Source organism: Panthera onca, chromosome B1 (genome assembly GCF_046562875.1).
Source record: "Panthera onca isolate mPanOnc1 chromosome B1, mPanOnc1 haplotype 2, whole genome shotgun sequence".
Classification (NCBI taxonomy): domain Eukaryota; kingdom Metazoa; phylum Chordata; class Mammalia; order Carnivora; family Felidae; genus Panthera; species Panthera onca.
Window position 1 is genome coordinate 71,389,968 of NC_138342.1, and position 15,086 is coordinate 71,405,053.

The 15,086-nt window shown below is 40.4% G+C and overlaps 1 protein-coding gene across 2 annotated transcripts in view; it reads right to left on the reverse strand.

Moving 5' to 3' along the window:
- SLC10A6 (solute carrier family 10 member 6) overlaps positions 1–15,086 on the reverse strand; it is a 48,861-nt gene that overhangs the window by 19,668 nt on the left and 14,107 nt on the right. Inside the window, exons 2-5 of one of the 2 annotated variants that reach the window (XM_078445938.2) lie at positions 13,008–13,216; positions 12,378–12,460; positions 11,812–11,942; positions 10,776–11,163 (exon numbers count right to left, since the gene is read on the reverse strand). In XM_078445938.2, coding sequence (XP_078302064.1) covers positions 10,776–11,152 — 377 coding nt within the window. In that variant the 5' untranslated portion in view covers positions 11,153–11,163; positions 11,812–11,942; positions 12,378–12,460; positions 13,008–13,216. Of the gene's footprint in view, positions 1–10,775; positions 11,398–11,811; positions 11,943–12,377; positions 12,461–13,007; positions 13,217–15,086 lie in introns of those variants that run through there. The other variant, XM_060655682.2, reaches the window with a different exon arrangement.

Consider the following 15,086-nt stretch of genomic DNA (forward strand, 5'->3'; position numbering starts at 1 on the left):
CAAATGGAGCATCGCATAACACAACCCGCGGGAAAACAAGAGTTTATCCACCTCAAATCCAGGTCCAGAGTCTGGAAACTTCTTAATATTCATTGTTTGAGTTCTCACAGCAGACCGCTTTGTGCAGGGTATATGTCCAATCTGTGTCCGTGGCCCAAATGGCCAAGAGACGGGGAGGTGAACCACCTCCCAGCCCACCAAGGGGAAGGAGACCCTCTGCAGGGCTAAGGTCTTCTGCAGGGATAACAAGGGTCCTCCAGCACTTCATCAGGCCTTCAAGTCACCATCGTTCTTCCTCATAATACAGATCACCAATGTTTCCATCTAATTACCTTGCCTACAAACCATCTATGATTATTTTGACATTTTCTACCAGAGTGTTCATACTCTTGGCAAAGCACCAACCGCTCTGTTTCAAGGATATTAAAAATACTCCTCTGCACTCTCATTCATTGCTGATGAACTTGCAAAATGAGATACTTTGACGATATAGATAAATTACACATGGGTTTACGCTTTAGCCCAACAATGCTATAGGTTATGGGAATCTATCCCTAGAATGTACTATCAAAACTATGAAAAGACATGTGCCCAAGGTTATTATATATGTATTCAATATACCTTTTCTACCTGGCAATCTCTGGCAGTAGTGTTCCAGGAGAGTAGAAGTGGAAACTGTAAAGCCCCTTGAAGCTTCAGTTTGGAAGCAATAGGGCATCACTTCTGTGTCATTGTATTAGTCAAAGTAATCACCAGACCAGCCCAGATTCAAGGAATGGGGAATAGGTACCCTCCCTGGATGGGAGGACGAACCTTATCACATTACAAAGGAAGGTGCATACAAGAATGGAAGGAATCTGTGGCCATATTTTGCGATCTATCAAAGACAAATACTAAAATATTCGCAGTCAAAATAATACGTGGAGCTGGCCTCAAAAAAAATCCATTGGGTAAGTGGGGACAGAAATGAAATGCGATGGATCATAAGTTAATAATTGCTAAAGCTGAGTGAAGTATACCAGAGGGTTCACTATTCTTTCCACTTTTATATATATTTGCCATTTCCCACAGTAAAAAAATAAACAAATGTCCCTTCCATCTTTGTGGAAGACTGTATATCTCCCACAGTGATAGCAGTGGGAGACTGCTATCAATCTGGTGATTCAGGATTTTTTTGTATCATATTTTACGTTGAGAGGCTTTGTTGTAAATCTAGTATAATGCATACACCGGCATGGGGGTATCTAAAGCATCTTCTGCCCAACCCTGGCTGGCCTTGGGCTTTTCCTTCCTCAGTGCTGCTGTGTACCTCTCTGCACTTAGAATATTCATCCTTGAGGAACAGCTCCCATTGCCCTGTAGACATTTTTATTTGCATTATCTCACATACCGTACCTTACATAAGTGCTTGTTTACCTATCAATGTGTGGTACACTTATCAACTCTGAGTTGCTTAAGGGCAAGGACTATATTGACCTCCACACCCATAGGATCTGGCAGTCTCATGCTATAGCAACTTGGAGGAGCTCATTAAATACCAAATAAATGTATAAATCAAAGAATGAACCAATGTATCAAAACACTGGTGCTAGGACAATGTTCTCTCTGCTCTTCCTCATATGTCATATACCTGCAAGTGAACGTTGCAAATCTTAGTGAAATGATCCCTTTACACTGAATTGCAATGGTAAACATCCCAACCGTAATCCAGGAACAGAAATTTTCAATTAAGAGATAACTAAAACCATGCTTTCCCAAGTTCAAATGTGAAAAACATTTTGAGGAGCAAATATTTAGCTGATTGGAGTCCTTTTCAGAAATCCAGACTTAGGTAACTCACAAGTGATTATAATTTCCCTTCTCCTCTTATTTCTTTTAATCTTCTATTTTCTTTTTAGTCTTCTAAGATTTTCTTTTATGCAATCCTATTTTATTGCTGCTTATTCAATGAATAGAGGCTTTTTCTTTGTTTCTCTTTGAAGCAATCACACAATACACCTTACTCTGTAGCTTGTTGCTTTTTTTAATCCATTTAATCATAGGTATCCCTTCAGGACAATACATGAAGCTTAAACTCATTTGCTTAAAGAATGAAGAGTACACCATGATCTAAATATGTCATAATTTCTTCAATCACTTCATTAATGATGAATAAATTGCTTTGAGTGTTTTTCCATTATAAACAAAGTGATGATAAACATTCTTGTATGTATTTCCCTTGAAATAATTCTTTTATTTCTGTAGATTCCTCAAAGTGGAATTGTTTTATCAAAGGTTTGTTTTTTACTTTTAATAGATACTGCCATATTATTTCACAAAAAGATTGTTACATTTCACAATCTTTCCCACACTGAATATGATCAATCCCTTTTAATTCTCATGAGAACATTGAAAAATGCATCTCACTGATAGCTTGTTATACTGTCTATGTGCTTGTGCTTTCTGTCATAGTCCCTGACCTGTTGGATGTCCTCTCCCAAGCAGCCTTGCTTGTCTGACTTTTTCTTCTTTACTTGTAGGAGCTCCTTTAAAATTAGACTATGTATGATCATGCGTAATCAAATAGCTTCAGTGAGCTTATTGCATGGTTTTGACTACACTGATGGATTTTGCCATAATAAATAATGAACACTGAGATATTCTCATGTGTCCATTTTTTTTAATGTTTATTTTTATTTTTGACATTTATTTTTATTTTTGACAGAGAGAGAGAGAGAAACAGCATGAGCGGGGGAGGGGCAGAGAGAGAGGGAGACACAGAATCCGAAGCAGGCTCCAGGCTCTGGGCTGGAACTCATGGACTGTGAGATCATGACCTGAGCCGAAGTCGGATGCTCAACCGACTGAGCCACCCAGACGCCCCCACATGTGTCCCTTTTTTAATGGCTTCTGAGTTTCTTGTCTTGTTAAAGATCTCCTCTCCTGAGGGTATTTGAATGTCGTCCCCACTTTTTACTTCTTTTTAGGTTGATATTTTGTATTTATATTTTTAGCTCATCTAAAATTTATAATTTATATGGTAGAAGATCAGAGGCTAATCTATTGTCTTCTATAAAGAGGGGCAAGTGTGTTAATCTAATTCACTAAATAATTTTCCACTAAATTGAAGTCCCAACTTCATTATGTGTTACATGTCAAAATGTACTCAAAATGTACTCTAATCAAATACTAGACTTTTAAACACGGTGTTTTCATAGTGAGTTTTCACATGTGGTAGAGCAAATACTTCCACATAAGTTTTTTTCAAACTTGTCATAGCAGTTCTTGTACATATGTTATTCTTTATGAAGTTTAAAATTATTTTATCCTGGGGCACCTGGGTGGTTCAGTCGGTTAAGCTTCTGACTTCGGCTCAGGTTATGATCTCACGGTGTGTGAGTTCGAGCCCCCATCAGACCCTCTGCCGTCAGCACAGAGCCCACTCCAGATCCTCTGTCCACTCTGCCCCTCCCCTGCTCATGTTTTTTCTCTCTCTCTCTCTAAAATAAATATTTTTAAAATCTTCAAAAAAATAAATTAATTAAAGTAATCTATCCTATTAAGAATGTTTACTTTGGGGCGCCTGGGTGGCTCAGTCGGTTAAGAGTCAGACTCTTGATTTTGGTTCAGCTCATGATCTCATGGGCCGTGAGTTAGAGCCCCACATCAGGCTCTCTGCTGTCAGCACAGAGCTTGCTTCAGATCCTCTGTTCCCCTCTCTCTCTGCCTCTCCCCCACTGGTTTTCTCCCTCCCTCCCCCCCTTCTCTCTCTTTCTCAAAAACAACTAAAAAAAAAAAAAAAAGAATGTTTACTTTGAGCAAAGACTTCTTCCTAACTAGAGGAACAGGTAAAGGAAGAAAAGCAGTTTGCCACAGTTCTCAAACCCCTGTCCACAAAGAAGGTGTTTGGGAAGCGTTTCCCAACTCTTAGCCTACAATAATGCTACATTCCTTGACTCTTCATACTAAGTCCTGGGAGAAATTCCATATTACATCACTCTGATCTTGAACTTCTGGAGAAATTGCACAGCATGTTTCCACTGAGTTGCTTTGGCACAAACAGCAGAAAGGTAAGATTCATGACTGTGGGAAGCAAATGTGAGATTTCTAGCAGACTGATTCTATATCCTCAATTACATAGGTTTCTGCTTCCATCCTTTACATGACTGTCCAAGCCCGTGGTGTTTGGCAGATGGTGCTCTGCCAGCTGTTACAAACACCCGCAGAACTGTAAACAGTGAATGTGTGTGAGTGCAGTGCAAAGTCACACCTTTGGTTTTATTGCCATGAAATTCCAGTGTGGCATAAATGGAGGATGTAGCTAACTGGGTCTCTTGGCTGTTCACATATAGGAAAATTGTTGGCCAAGGCTGACTTCAATAAAACAAGATTCCACTTGCACTGAGAAGAATGGCATCATCATCCCCAAACTATTACAGAAAATCATGAGACTGCCTCAGCAAGTCTGGACAAACAGGTAAATCCTGCACCTCTCTTAAAATAAGTAGATTATCTATATACACATTATATTAAAATGCAATGTGTGTAAGTATACCATTTTGCCATTGGGTTTAAATTATTCAAATGCTCTTTTAGTATCAAACTAATAAAATTAGGAACTCTGACACTCAAAACTATGACAACACACACTTGCTTCTCCACTAGAAAAAAAAGTAAAAACCATCTGGCTAAGCAGACAGACATGGGGTATGCTATCATATCAGGTGAACAGAGCCAGTCCCGGAAGAGTTAAAGGCCAGGTTTTCCATTCCCAGATATAAATGTTACTCCTGTCTGCTGCTTCTCAATAACAATAACTAGCATTTATTGGGGCGCCTGGGTGGCTCAGTTGGTAAGGCGTCCGACTTCAGCTCAGGTCATGATCTCGCAGTTTGGGAGTTTGAGCCCTGTGTCTGGCTCTGTGCTAACAGCTCAGAGCCTGGAGCCTGCTTCCGATTCTGTGTCTCTCACTCTCTGCCCCTTCCCCGCTCACACCGTCTCTCTCTCTCTCTCTCTCTCACACACAAATAAACATTAAAAAAAAATTAAAAAAACAATAACTAGCATTTATTCAACACTGCCTACTAAGCGTCATGCTTTTAGATATATTTTATCTTTTCATCTATACAATAACCATATATGTTATTGTAGTGTTTCTTTTTTTTAATTTTTTTAAATGTTTTACTCATTTTTGAGAGAGACAGACAGACAGACATAGACAGAGCACGAGCAGGGGAAGGGCAGAGAGAGAAAGAGACACAGAATCTGAGGCAGGCTCCAGGTTCCAAGCTGTCAGCACAGAGCCTGATGTGGGGCTCACCCCTACGACCTAGGAGATCATGACCTGAGCTGAAGTCAGACGCTTAACCAACTGAACCACCCAGGCACCCCATAGTGTTTCCATTTCATAGGCAAGGAAACTAAGGTACAGAGAGTTACCAAAACTTGCATGAAGTCACATGGATTCAATCTAAGTTCTGTCTCTTAAGATGATCTCTGGCTCTCCACCGGGCCATGTCAGACTGACCTGAAGAATCTGAAGTTCTATTTGCCAGATGTCTGCTAAAGGACCAAGAGCTACTTTAAAGGTCAAAGGTCCAAATTGGCCACTGAAGCCCTCAGGCTCCACCACCACCCTCGGTCAGAACCCTTTCTCTGCAGTTCACGACACAACTACATCCTCAGGTAAGTATGGACCTTGTATATCAAAAGTTGTCAAACTAAAGACTGTGGCAGCTGTCCTGAGTTGCACCAATAAACTGATTGCATTTCAAGCGGGGTTTTTATAACACACACAGGCAATTAGAAACTTTCCTTCAGTCATTCACTCAATGTCGGTGGAGCGCCTACCACCATCAGGCTGGCACTGAGTATGCAAAGCTGAAGAAACCCTCAAGGAGATTACAGACCTAGTGGGTGAGGCGGATTAGGAGATCAGCTATTAAAACGCCCTCCTACAGATGATAAGAATTGCATACTTGATGCTATGGGGACAGATTGGGAAGCCATCTCTGTCAAATAGTTTAAGGAGAAACATTAAAAACTGGGGTGGAGGGAGGGGGACACAGAGACCTTATAACTTGCTTATCTTTTCCTGTTGTACAAAATACTTAAAAAGACCTCAGATCCACTTCTGGTTTATACCCAAAAGAATTGAATGCAGGGACTCTGACAGATTTGCACGCATTGCACGCATAGCAGCATTATTCACGACAGCCAAAAGATGGAAATGACAGATGTGTCCATCAACAGATGAATGGATGACTACATGCGCTATATACGTATGATATACAGCCTTAAAAAAGAAAGAAAATTCTGACATGTGATACAACATGGATGCACTCTGAAGACATTATACTAAGTGAAGTAACCCAGATACAAAAGGACAAAAGTTTTATGATTTCACTTGTACGAGATACTTAGTCAAATTCACAGAGACCGAATGGTGGTTGACAGGTCCGAAGGGAAAGGAGAGTTATTGTTTAGTGGGTACAGAGTTTCAATTTGGGAAGATGAAAACGATACGGGGATGGGTGTTAGTGACTGTACAACAGTGTACTAAGGCCACTGAACTGCACACTTAAAAATGGTTAAAATGGTAGATTTTTATGTACTGTATACTCTTTAAAAAGGACCTCAGAGAGTCTAACCCATTGACTTTACAAAAGAGGAAACTGAGGTCCAGAGAGGTAAATTGCTCAAAGTCACACAGCTCCTTGGGCAGAGACTAAAACACAGACCCTGACACAGTTCTCTTTTATCTGCCTCATATAATAACTCATGCAGTATTTTGTGCCTGGTGAGATTCTAAGTACTTTCTATATATTAATTCATTCAACCTTCACAACAATCCATGAGGTAGATTATGCTTCCCCCTATTGTAGAAGTGAGGAAACTGAAGCATAAAGAACTTATATAATCCGCCAACATGACAGTTAGCAAGTGACAGTTCTACTTCCTGGCTCCAGAGTAGACTTTACTACTACTCTGTAATGCTAGATCTTAGTTTTCATGTCCTACCCTCAAAGGCAAGAATACTGTCCATCTTTAGGACAGTAGATTGCAAATATGTCCCCAATTCTTCACCCCATTCTTAGCCATGCCCTCTGCAGTGTGACTTTGCAGCTCATCCTTCAAGAGGCAGAATCTACTTCTCCATTCCTTGAATCTGGAAATGGCCAATGGAATGTGGTGGAAAGTAATGATGAACTGGTTTCCAGCCCAGACATCAAGAGACCTTATATGCTTCCTCTTTTTCAGAACCCTGCCTCTGACATATGATTGGGTCTAAGCTAACCTGCAGGAGATGAGAGACCATGTGGAAGAGAGCCCCAGCTGTCCCAGATGAGGCCATCCAAGACCAATCTACATTTATCTAGTCCCCAGACATGTAGAAGAACCCAGCCAAGGTTTGCTAAGCTCAGTCAAGGAATAGGATAATTTTTTAGATTCCCCATACATACCAGCCAGTAGCTTTCTAGCACAATTACAATGAAGGATAATGTTATGACTAGAAGGGACAGAATTGGCTTTTCAGGCTGTGGGAACAACACGGGCAAAGGAAAGGTGGGAAAGTGCGGGGTATATTCAGAGAATAGTGAATAGTCCATTTCGACTATAGACCATGGTGCTTATTGGGAAATAAACCCAAAGAAGTAGGGTAGACCTGGCTTAGTTGCTACCTAAGTTACTAGATTCTGAGAAGCCTTTAAATGCCTAACATGTTCATTTTCCCTTTACAATACCATAGGGAAGTGTTAGGATTTCCAGCTACAGGAAAGAGGTCCCAAGTCAGGATTTAAATATAAATAGTCTGACCCCAGAGCCAGCCTCATCCACTTATTACAAAACCATGGTGGAGAGAATACTGTGAAGATACTTTCATTGGCCAAGAAAGAAAGTATGAGGGCCTGCCCTGAGGAAATGGCCTTGGAGATAAATAGGAAGAACTGGCTGTGAGTAACAAGCAAGAGGATGGGCGACAGGTCTAGACATCGGATTGAGTGAATGAGGTGAAGACTGAAAAGAGCCACAGGGGACTGCTTAGATGCTGAGCCCAGATGCCTGGGACAATGATCAGCATTATCTTCAGATACACAGAATGCAGAAACTGGCTCATACATGTTGATTCTGAAATGCCCTGCTTGGGGTGAACAAACACATGAGAACTACAGGTAGATTGAATGAAGCACAGAATTAAGGCATGAGAAATATGTGAGATCTGCAGAGAGCTAAACCGCAATTTCCTCATTTGTGAAATAAAGTTATTGTTATAATTCTTCATGAATTTTATCCAGCATGAAAACAGAATTCCAATCAAGCACTGTCTCCTTTATTTTTATTTTTTTGGCCTAGAAGTTATTTTTGTTGGTAATCAAGTGGGAAGAAATGTAGTGAACTTCAATATCGTTTCACTCAATAATACTGAATTTTCTCCGACTTGCAATTTTTATTGAGAGTTAAGATTTTATTCTCATATCTATAAGCTTTTGAAAATGTAATATTTAGTCACCATTCTAAAATTTCATTTCTTACAGGTTGTATTTTGCTTATTTTTTGTTTTGTTTGTGAGACTCAGAATCAATTTAAAAGGCAGGGGTGGGGGGGATAGTTAATAATCACTGCATGTACCTGGCATCCTGCATGTATATTTCCTCCTTAAAATATAGTCATGTGGGGAACAGGTAATTTTAACCCCATTTTAGAAATGGGGAGGAGGCTTATAGGTTAAATAATTTGACTAAATGAAAAGCTAATTAGGTATAGAGTTGGCAAAGGGAAGCAAAATGAGTTTTATCTTTTATAGACTTCCTACTCACTGGTGCTTTTATTATAATGTTGGCTAAGAAAAGATGAAGTTAATAAATGTTCTCTTTCCCAGAGCAGAAGTGTTTGAGAACACTGGTTTAAGATTTATGCTCCTACTCAGAACAGAAAACCGAGTTGTGTTAATAAATTCATGGAAGAATGTGCCTAAATGGCAGACTGATGAGAAACAGATGTGACTTCAAATCTGCCTTCTTCTATGTTCGGCTGCAGCACTTGGCAACCTCCTTAGCCAATCTGAGTCACAATTTTCTCAGCTGTAACATTCAGAAAAATAAAAGGTCACTTACAAGGTTATTATGGGAACCAAGAAAGAAGAGAGAGTACATGAAAGCATCTACCTCATGCCCCTCAACAAATTCAATAAGTAACATTTCCTTTCTCTTTCCAAAAGCAGATAGGTCCCGCATTTATCGCTGATAGGTAGACTCTGTGGAAAGAATATTTATCATCTTCCAATTATTACATTAATGATCAAGTTTATTGAATTTGAAACCACAATGCAAATTAATGCATTGTTTTGAATTCGTGATTCTTTTCAAGTCCCTGGTAAGTAGGTAACTAAAAACATTACCATATGAAGATTAATTCCTCTGCATGGCATGAGCCCCTTAACATTTACAGGTGAAATATGTTCATGTGCTAAGCATTCAACACATGCAGGGAACTAGAAACCCAGAGCTGCAGCTGATTCACTAAAGTGAACTCCCAGCACCATCAGCACCTCTGATTCATTCCGTGAATCGCATAATAAATCTCAACTAAATGGCACACACATTGAACAAAGATTTACATTTATAAGTCATTCTTCCCCTGGGCAGGAGGTGAAACAGTTTGTTAATAAGGAAGCAAAGAATCTAGAAACACCACTGGGGTTTTTTTTGTTTTTTTGTTTGTTTGTTTGTTTTTGCTTTTATCTTTCTGATTGTGACTTCTCCACTCTTTCTTCAAATGCTCTTTTTCAGCACCAAAACATGTACTCCCAAAGATATGTGATTAATTCATCCTCATTAAAGTGTAAATCGATGATAAAGCCTAATGTCTCCCAAGGACATTTATTTACACCATAATTGGAAATAAGGTCCCTGACTTACATGAAAGGAATTAGATTCTAGTGATGAATGTTTAGTCTGCAAAGCAACAAGAAAGAACATTTTTAGGGACACCTGGGTGGCTCAGTCAGTTAAGCATCCAACTCTTGATTTCAGCTCAGGTCATGATCTCACAGCAGTGGGTTCAAGCCTCACGTAAGGCTCTGTGCTGAGTGTGAACCCTGCTTGGGATTCTCGCTCTCTCCCTCTCTCTATGCCCCTCCCCCACTCAGGCATGCACACTAGTTCTCTCTCTCTCTTTCTCTCTCTCTCAAAATAAATAAACATTAAAAAAAAAAAGATAACATTCTTAGTCCTAAAACTCTGTATGTTGCTCTCCAAGTCAACTCATTAGGCCATCCCCCTGCACTTAAAACAAGATATGTCTATCATATACCCTTAAAGCTCCTTTATCCAGTCCCCCTAAAGACTTGTTTCTTAAAGTAGACTCAAATGTAACACCTGATGAGAGCATGGAGGGTCCCATTCTGGTTCTGCCGCCACTACTACCACCACCACTCCAGCTACCAAACAAACCCATCGTTAGCTTCCTGGGATTCTCGGCCTACATCTTGGGAGACTGTGAGCCAGGACTGTGGAAGCTACCAGTGTGGGTGAGAATGAGTTCATGCCTAGGAAGGGCCACAGGGTGAGGCGGAGACCTGCTTCTCCTATGACATATGAACCAACCCCACTACTCAGAGAAACAGTTGCCAGTGAAACAGAAGACGATCACAGCAAAGTACATCTTAAGCTCAGAAAGGAAACTCCTTGCAGGACTGAACTCCATAATCTCTACCTAAAGATTGGCAGGGTTTTGAACATGAACGTTTCAGTGCTATCAGGGGCGGGCTTCTGGGTTTCCCTAGTGTAACTTACCTGAGATCCATATCTCCATCGACCCAGAAGGTGAAAATGTTTGAGATGGTTCCCCCTGGGCAGCACCCCATGACGAGAACAGCAACGGCTTGGGCTGGCTTCAGAGAGAAGCTGATGGCCAGGAGATAGGCCGTAAGAGGCATGAGGCCAAACTGGCAGAGCAGTCCTACAGCAATGCCCCAGGGTCTCCTGATGTGCGACCATAGCTTCCGGAACTCCACAGAGCATCCCAAGGAGAACATGAGCAGGGCCATCATCACAGCTGACACCACTGTGAAAACAAGTTCCAGGTTCCCATGTACCTCCGGTCCCACGGGCAACTCCTCCTCCGAACTGTTAGCAGGGCAGGCTGAGCTGCTGGAACAGTTTGCTCTCATCTCTTCATCTCCTTAAGACAGCATGACAAATGAACATCTGCCGCAACAGCTAGGCAGGTCTATTCTTCCACGTTTTGTAATAACACAACCAAGTCATGCATGGAGAGTCATTCCAATAGCTATTGGCCAGCCAGGTGATTCATCCTAATCTGATCAATGTATTCATGACTGGCATTATAAAAGTAATTATCATGGGCATGAAACATATAATAAACTGGTAAGTAAGGCTTTCCACTTCTGTTCTTACTCACCACTGAATATTCAAGCGAAATGAGACAAGCAAATTTATTGTCAAGTGGAGTGACTGGGCTGTGTCGTCAGCATCACGCTATGTTCCAAGAAAATAGGTTGAATGCCAAGACATAATTTCTCCAAATTCAATGGGATTTCAAAGGACCAGGATGCAATGTTTTGCAGAGGGGAAATCTAACTGGAAAAAACAAAGGCACTAAGCCAAAAGCCACTCCCCATAGCATTAGCAAAAAAACTCTATCGAAAATATTAAAGCGAAAGATCAGTTATGAAATGTCGAGAGGGACTAAGGATATTTTCAGGAGTGCTTCAGAATTAGTTTCAGTTTCTCTTCTTTCTATTTCTACTAGAATTTGTCTCTAAAGCCAATAATTAAACACCTGTAAGAATAATATGGTACTAAGCACCTGATTTGTTTCATCAAATGTGGAAAAATTCTGTACCCAAAATAATTCAAGGAAGCTGTCACTTTCCTTTGGAGAACAGAGTCGGCTTTCAGATGCCACACCCCTGGCCCTCGTGGTGAGGTCTGGGAATTCTGCAAAAGAATGTAGTTAAGAGTTTGTCATGAAGGCTGGAGACAAAGTCTGAGGCCAGTTTCTGACCGCAATGGCCCAGGGGCCCTTCTGTGTTTCTTAACCACACAGATGCACATTTCATTGGCAAAACCAGACAGGAAAATATGGTTCCATGAAACTAAACCTACAAAAGAGCAGATGCCACACCCTTTCTCACAGAAAGCAGAAAGTTTATTTATGTGGCAAAGGTTGGCAACAAGGCACACTTTGTAAAACACCTCTACCTGTCTTAAGAGGTGTATTAGCTATGCATTGTTTATTTTTGGACTAGCAAAGTATTTTCCATGACAAAATGCTCTGAGCCTGTTTACTACATAAAAATACAAGTTAAATACAAATTCAAAAATAAAATCTAACTATTCGAAGAAAGTATAAACTGGCTCAGGCAAAGATACCTTAAAAGCAGCTCTGAAGTTAAAACCTTGCTGGAGGCCATCCGAAGTCAGCACGAGGGCCTGCTGCCACCAACTCTTGATTCCTGCCCAAGAATAAGCCTACATTTACACCAAGCTTGGTAAGCCTGCCAGAAGACAACCCAGAACCACCTGTGCTGACTGATGCAGAGCTAGGCAGAGAAATGGACACTTAGGAATTGGGTTAGGTCTCTGGAAAGCAGAGATGCGGTCAAGCTGAAGAAGAATGGAGGAGGGAGACAACAAACATTTCTGAGCACTACTATGTAACATGACATGCTAGGTGCTTTACACATATGTGTGTGCCTGGTAAACCAGAACTTTTTTTTTTTTTTTTTTTTTTGCTTTAGTGAGAGAAGGTATCACATTATTTCTGTCTGGGTAATGTCAAAAGGGCTTTCGGTACATCTTCTTTGTTCCTGGAATCAATCAAATGGCCCTTCTTAATTATACAAATTTGAATTTAATAAGCCACTCAACATCAAGGACAATGTGATAGGAACTTTTGTGATTTGGTTGGTACTTAGCCCTGAGAGCTGGGGAGAAGGGGGTTATGTTTTCATAGTGGATATTAGGAAACTTCTAAATTGGAAGGTGACCTTGGACACTTACTTTTTGAAATGCAGTGTTATCAGAATCTCTCAAATGAATTAGGATGGTTCCAACTGAGGTCCACTCTTAGGAAAAGATACTAAAGTCCAACTGCCCACCATGAAAGCAAGGGGTGTCTGGACTGGTAACGATTTCCTCTGGATCAAGTCACCCTGGTACAGCTGTCACAGGATGATACAGGACACAATGTTTGAGTATGTAGATATAACCTGAAAAGAAGTAACCTTGAGAGGCCAAGTTCAGCACCACCATGCTGTATGCAAGGATCTGGACTAAAAGGGGCGTGGTGGCAATGGGTAAGAGCCATGAATTGGGTGGAACCAGTTCATTCAAAAGGTCCCAACAAAACAGCAGTAGCTAAAACCAGGGCCTATCAATGAATGCCAGGCTTTTCCCAATTTGTCTCCCAAAGGAGAAGGAGACTCCTTTGAAAGAGTAAGCACCTGGAGTTCTTGTCAACATCTAAAAGGAGATTTTTAAATAGGGGATTCTAAATTTATTGGCATGTAGGGATTCAAGTGACTAGAAATTTTTAAAAGGCATGACCAAATTTATACCCTAAGCTAGTGAGTGAGGTAGTTCATGAAATCCCATTCAATCTTTACATCTGTTCTAAGAGGTAACTACTATATTAAAAAAATAAAAATTAAAAAAAAAAAGGGGGGCGCCTGGGTGGCTCAGTCGGTTAAGCGTCCAGTTTCGGCTCAGGTCATGATCTCACAGATCGTGGGTTGGAGCCCCGCATCAGGCTCTGTGCTCACAGCTCAGAACTTGGAGCCTGTTTCAGATTCTGTGTCTCCCTCTCTCTCTGCCCCTCCCCTGTTCATGCTCTGTCTCTGTCTCAAGAATAAATAAACATTAAAAAAAAAAATAAGAGGTAACTACTATCATTTCCACTTCACAGATAAGAAAACAAAGGCCTACTAGGGTCATATAATTTGTCAAAGGTTATTAGACAAGTAAATTGTAACAGTAAAATTTAAATCCTAGTCTAATCCTTAGCTTGTCCTCATTTCCCTGAAACACATTGATGGGAAGCAATGAAAGTAGTTGATAGCATGATCATTCTGAAAAGACTGACAATCAGTTAAACATAGTTCAGGGATAAAACACCACAATTTGGCATAAAGATGGAGAAACAAACCAACTAATCCCTAATCTCTAAATTTTAGAGATTTAAGTTTAAATCTCTAAACTTAAAATGCATCTATGTGTAAAATATATGCATCTTAATTTTGAGATCCAGTTGTACAAATCACAGGAAATATTTCATGCATTTCTATTCTCTGCAAATAGAGTTAGAGGTGAAAGATATTCTTCAGGAAAACCAACTGAAAAGCTCAGACTTTTCTGTCCGGGAATGTAAAGGCTAAAGGAAAGTGCCAAAAAGAAAGGTAATTAAATGTGGCTGAGGAACTGTTTACCGAACTCTGAAAATTAGTACAAGGAGAAACTTCTAGATGCTTGAAGGACATAAAAAATCCTACAGGTTCCAGGGTACCTAGTTGGCTCAGTTGGCAGAGCATTTGACTCTTGATCTTGGGGTTGTGAGTTCAAGCCCCGTGTTGGGCAATAGAGCTTTTTCTTTTAAATGTTTATTCTTGAGAGAGAGAGAGACAGACAGACAGAATGTGAATGGGGGAAGGGCAGAGAGAGAGGGAAACACAAAATCTGAAGCAGGCTCCAGGCTCTGAGCTGTCAGCACAGAGCCCCATGCAGGGCTCCAACTCACAAGCTGTGAGATCATAACCTGAGCCAAAGTCAGATGCTTAAACGACTGAGACACCCAGGTGCCCCTAGAGCTTTTTTTTTTTAAGGGGGGAAAAATCCTATAGGTTCCAAGAGTTTAGGTAAACTCATGTGATATATCCAAAACAAAAGGAAATTATGTTTTTGATCTAAATTATTTATTACTAACTTAATCCAAATTAATTATTTAATCCAAAATTAAAAAGAAATTGGCAGCAAAAAAAATACACTGTTATATGACACAAGGTAAAAAACCTAATTCTATATATTTTTTTAGAAACCAAACCTCAAAAATAAAAATGCTATCACACTGCAGAAAAAAACAGGTGG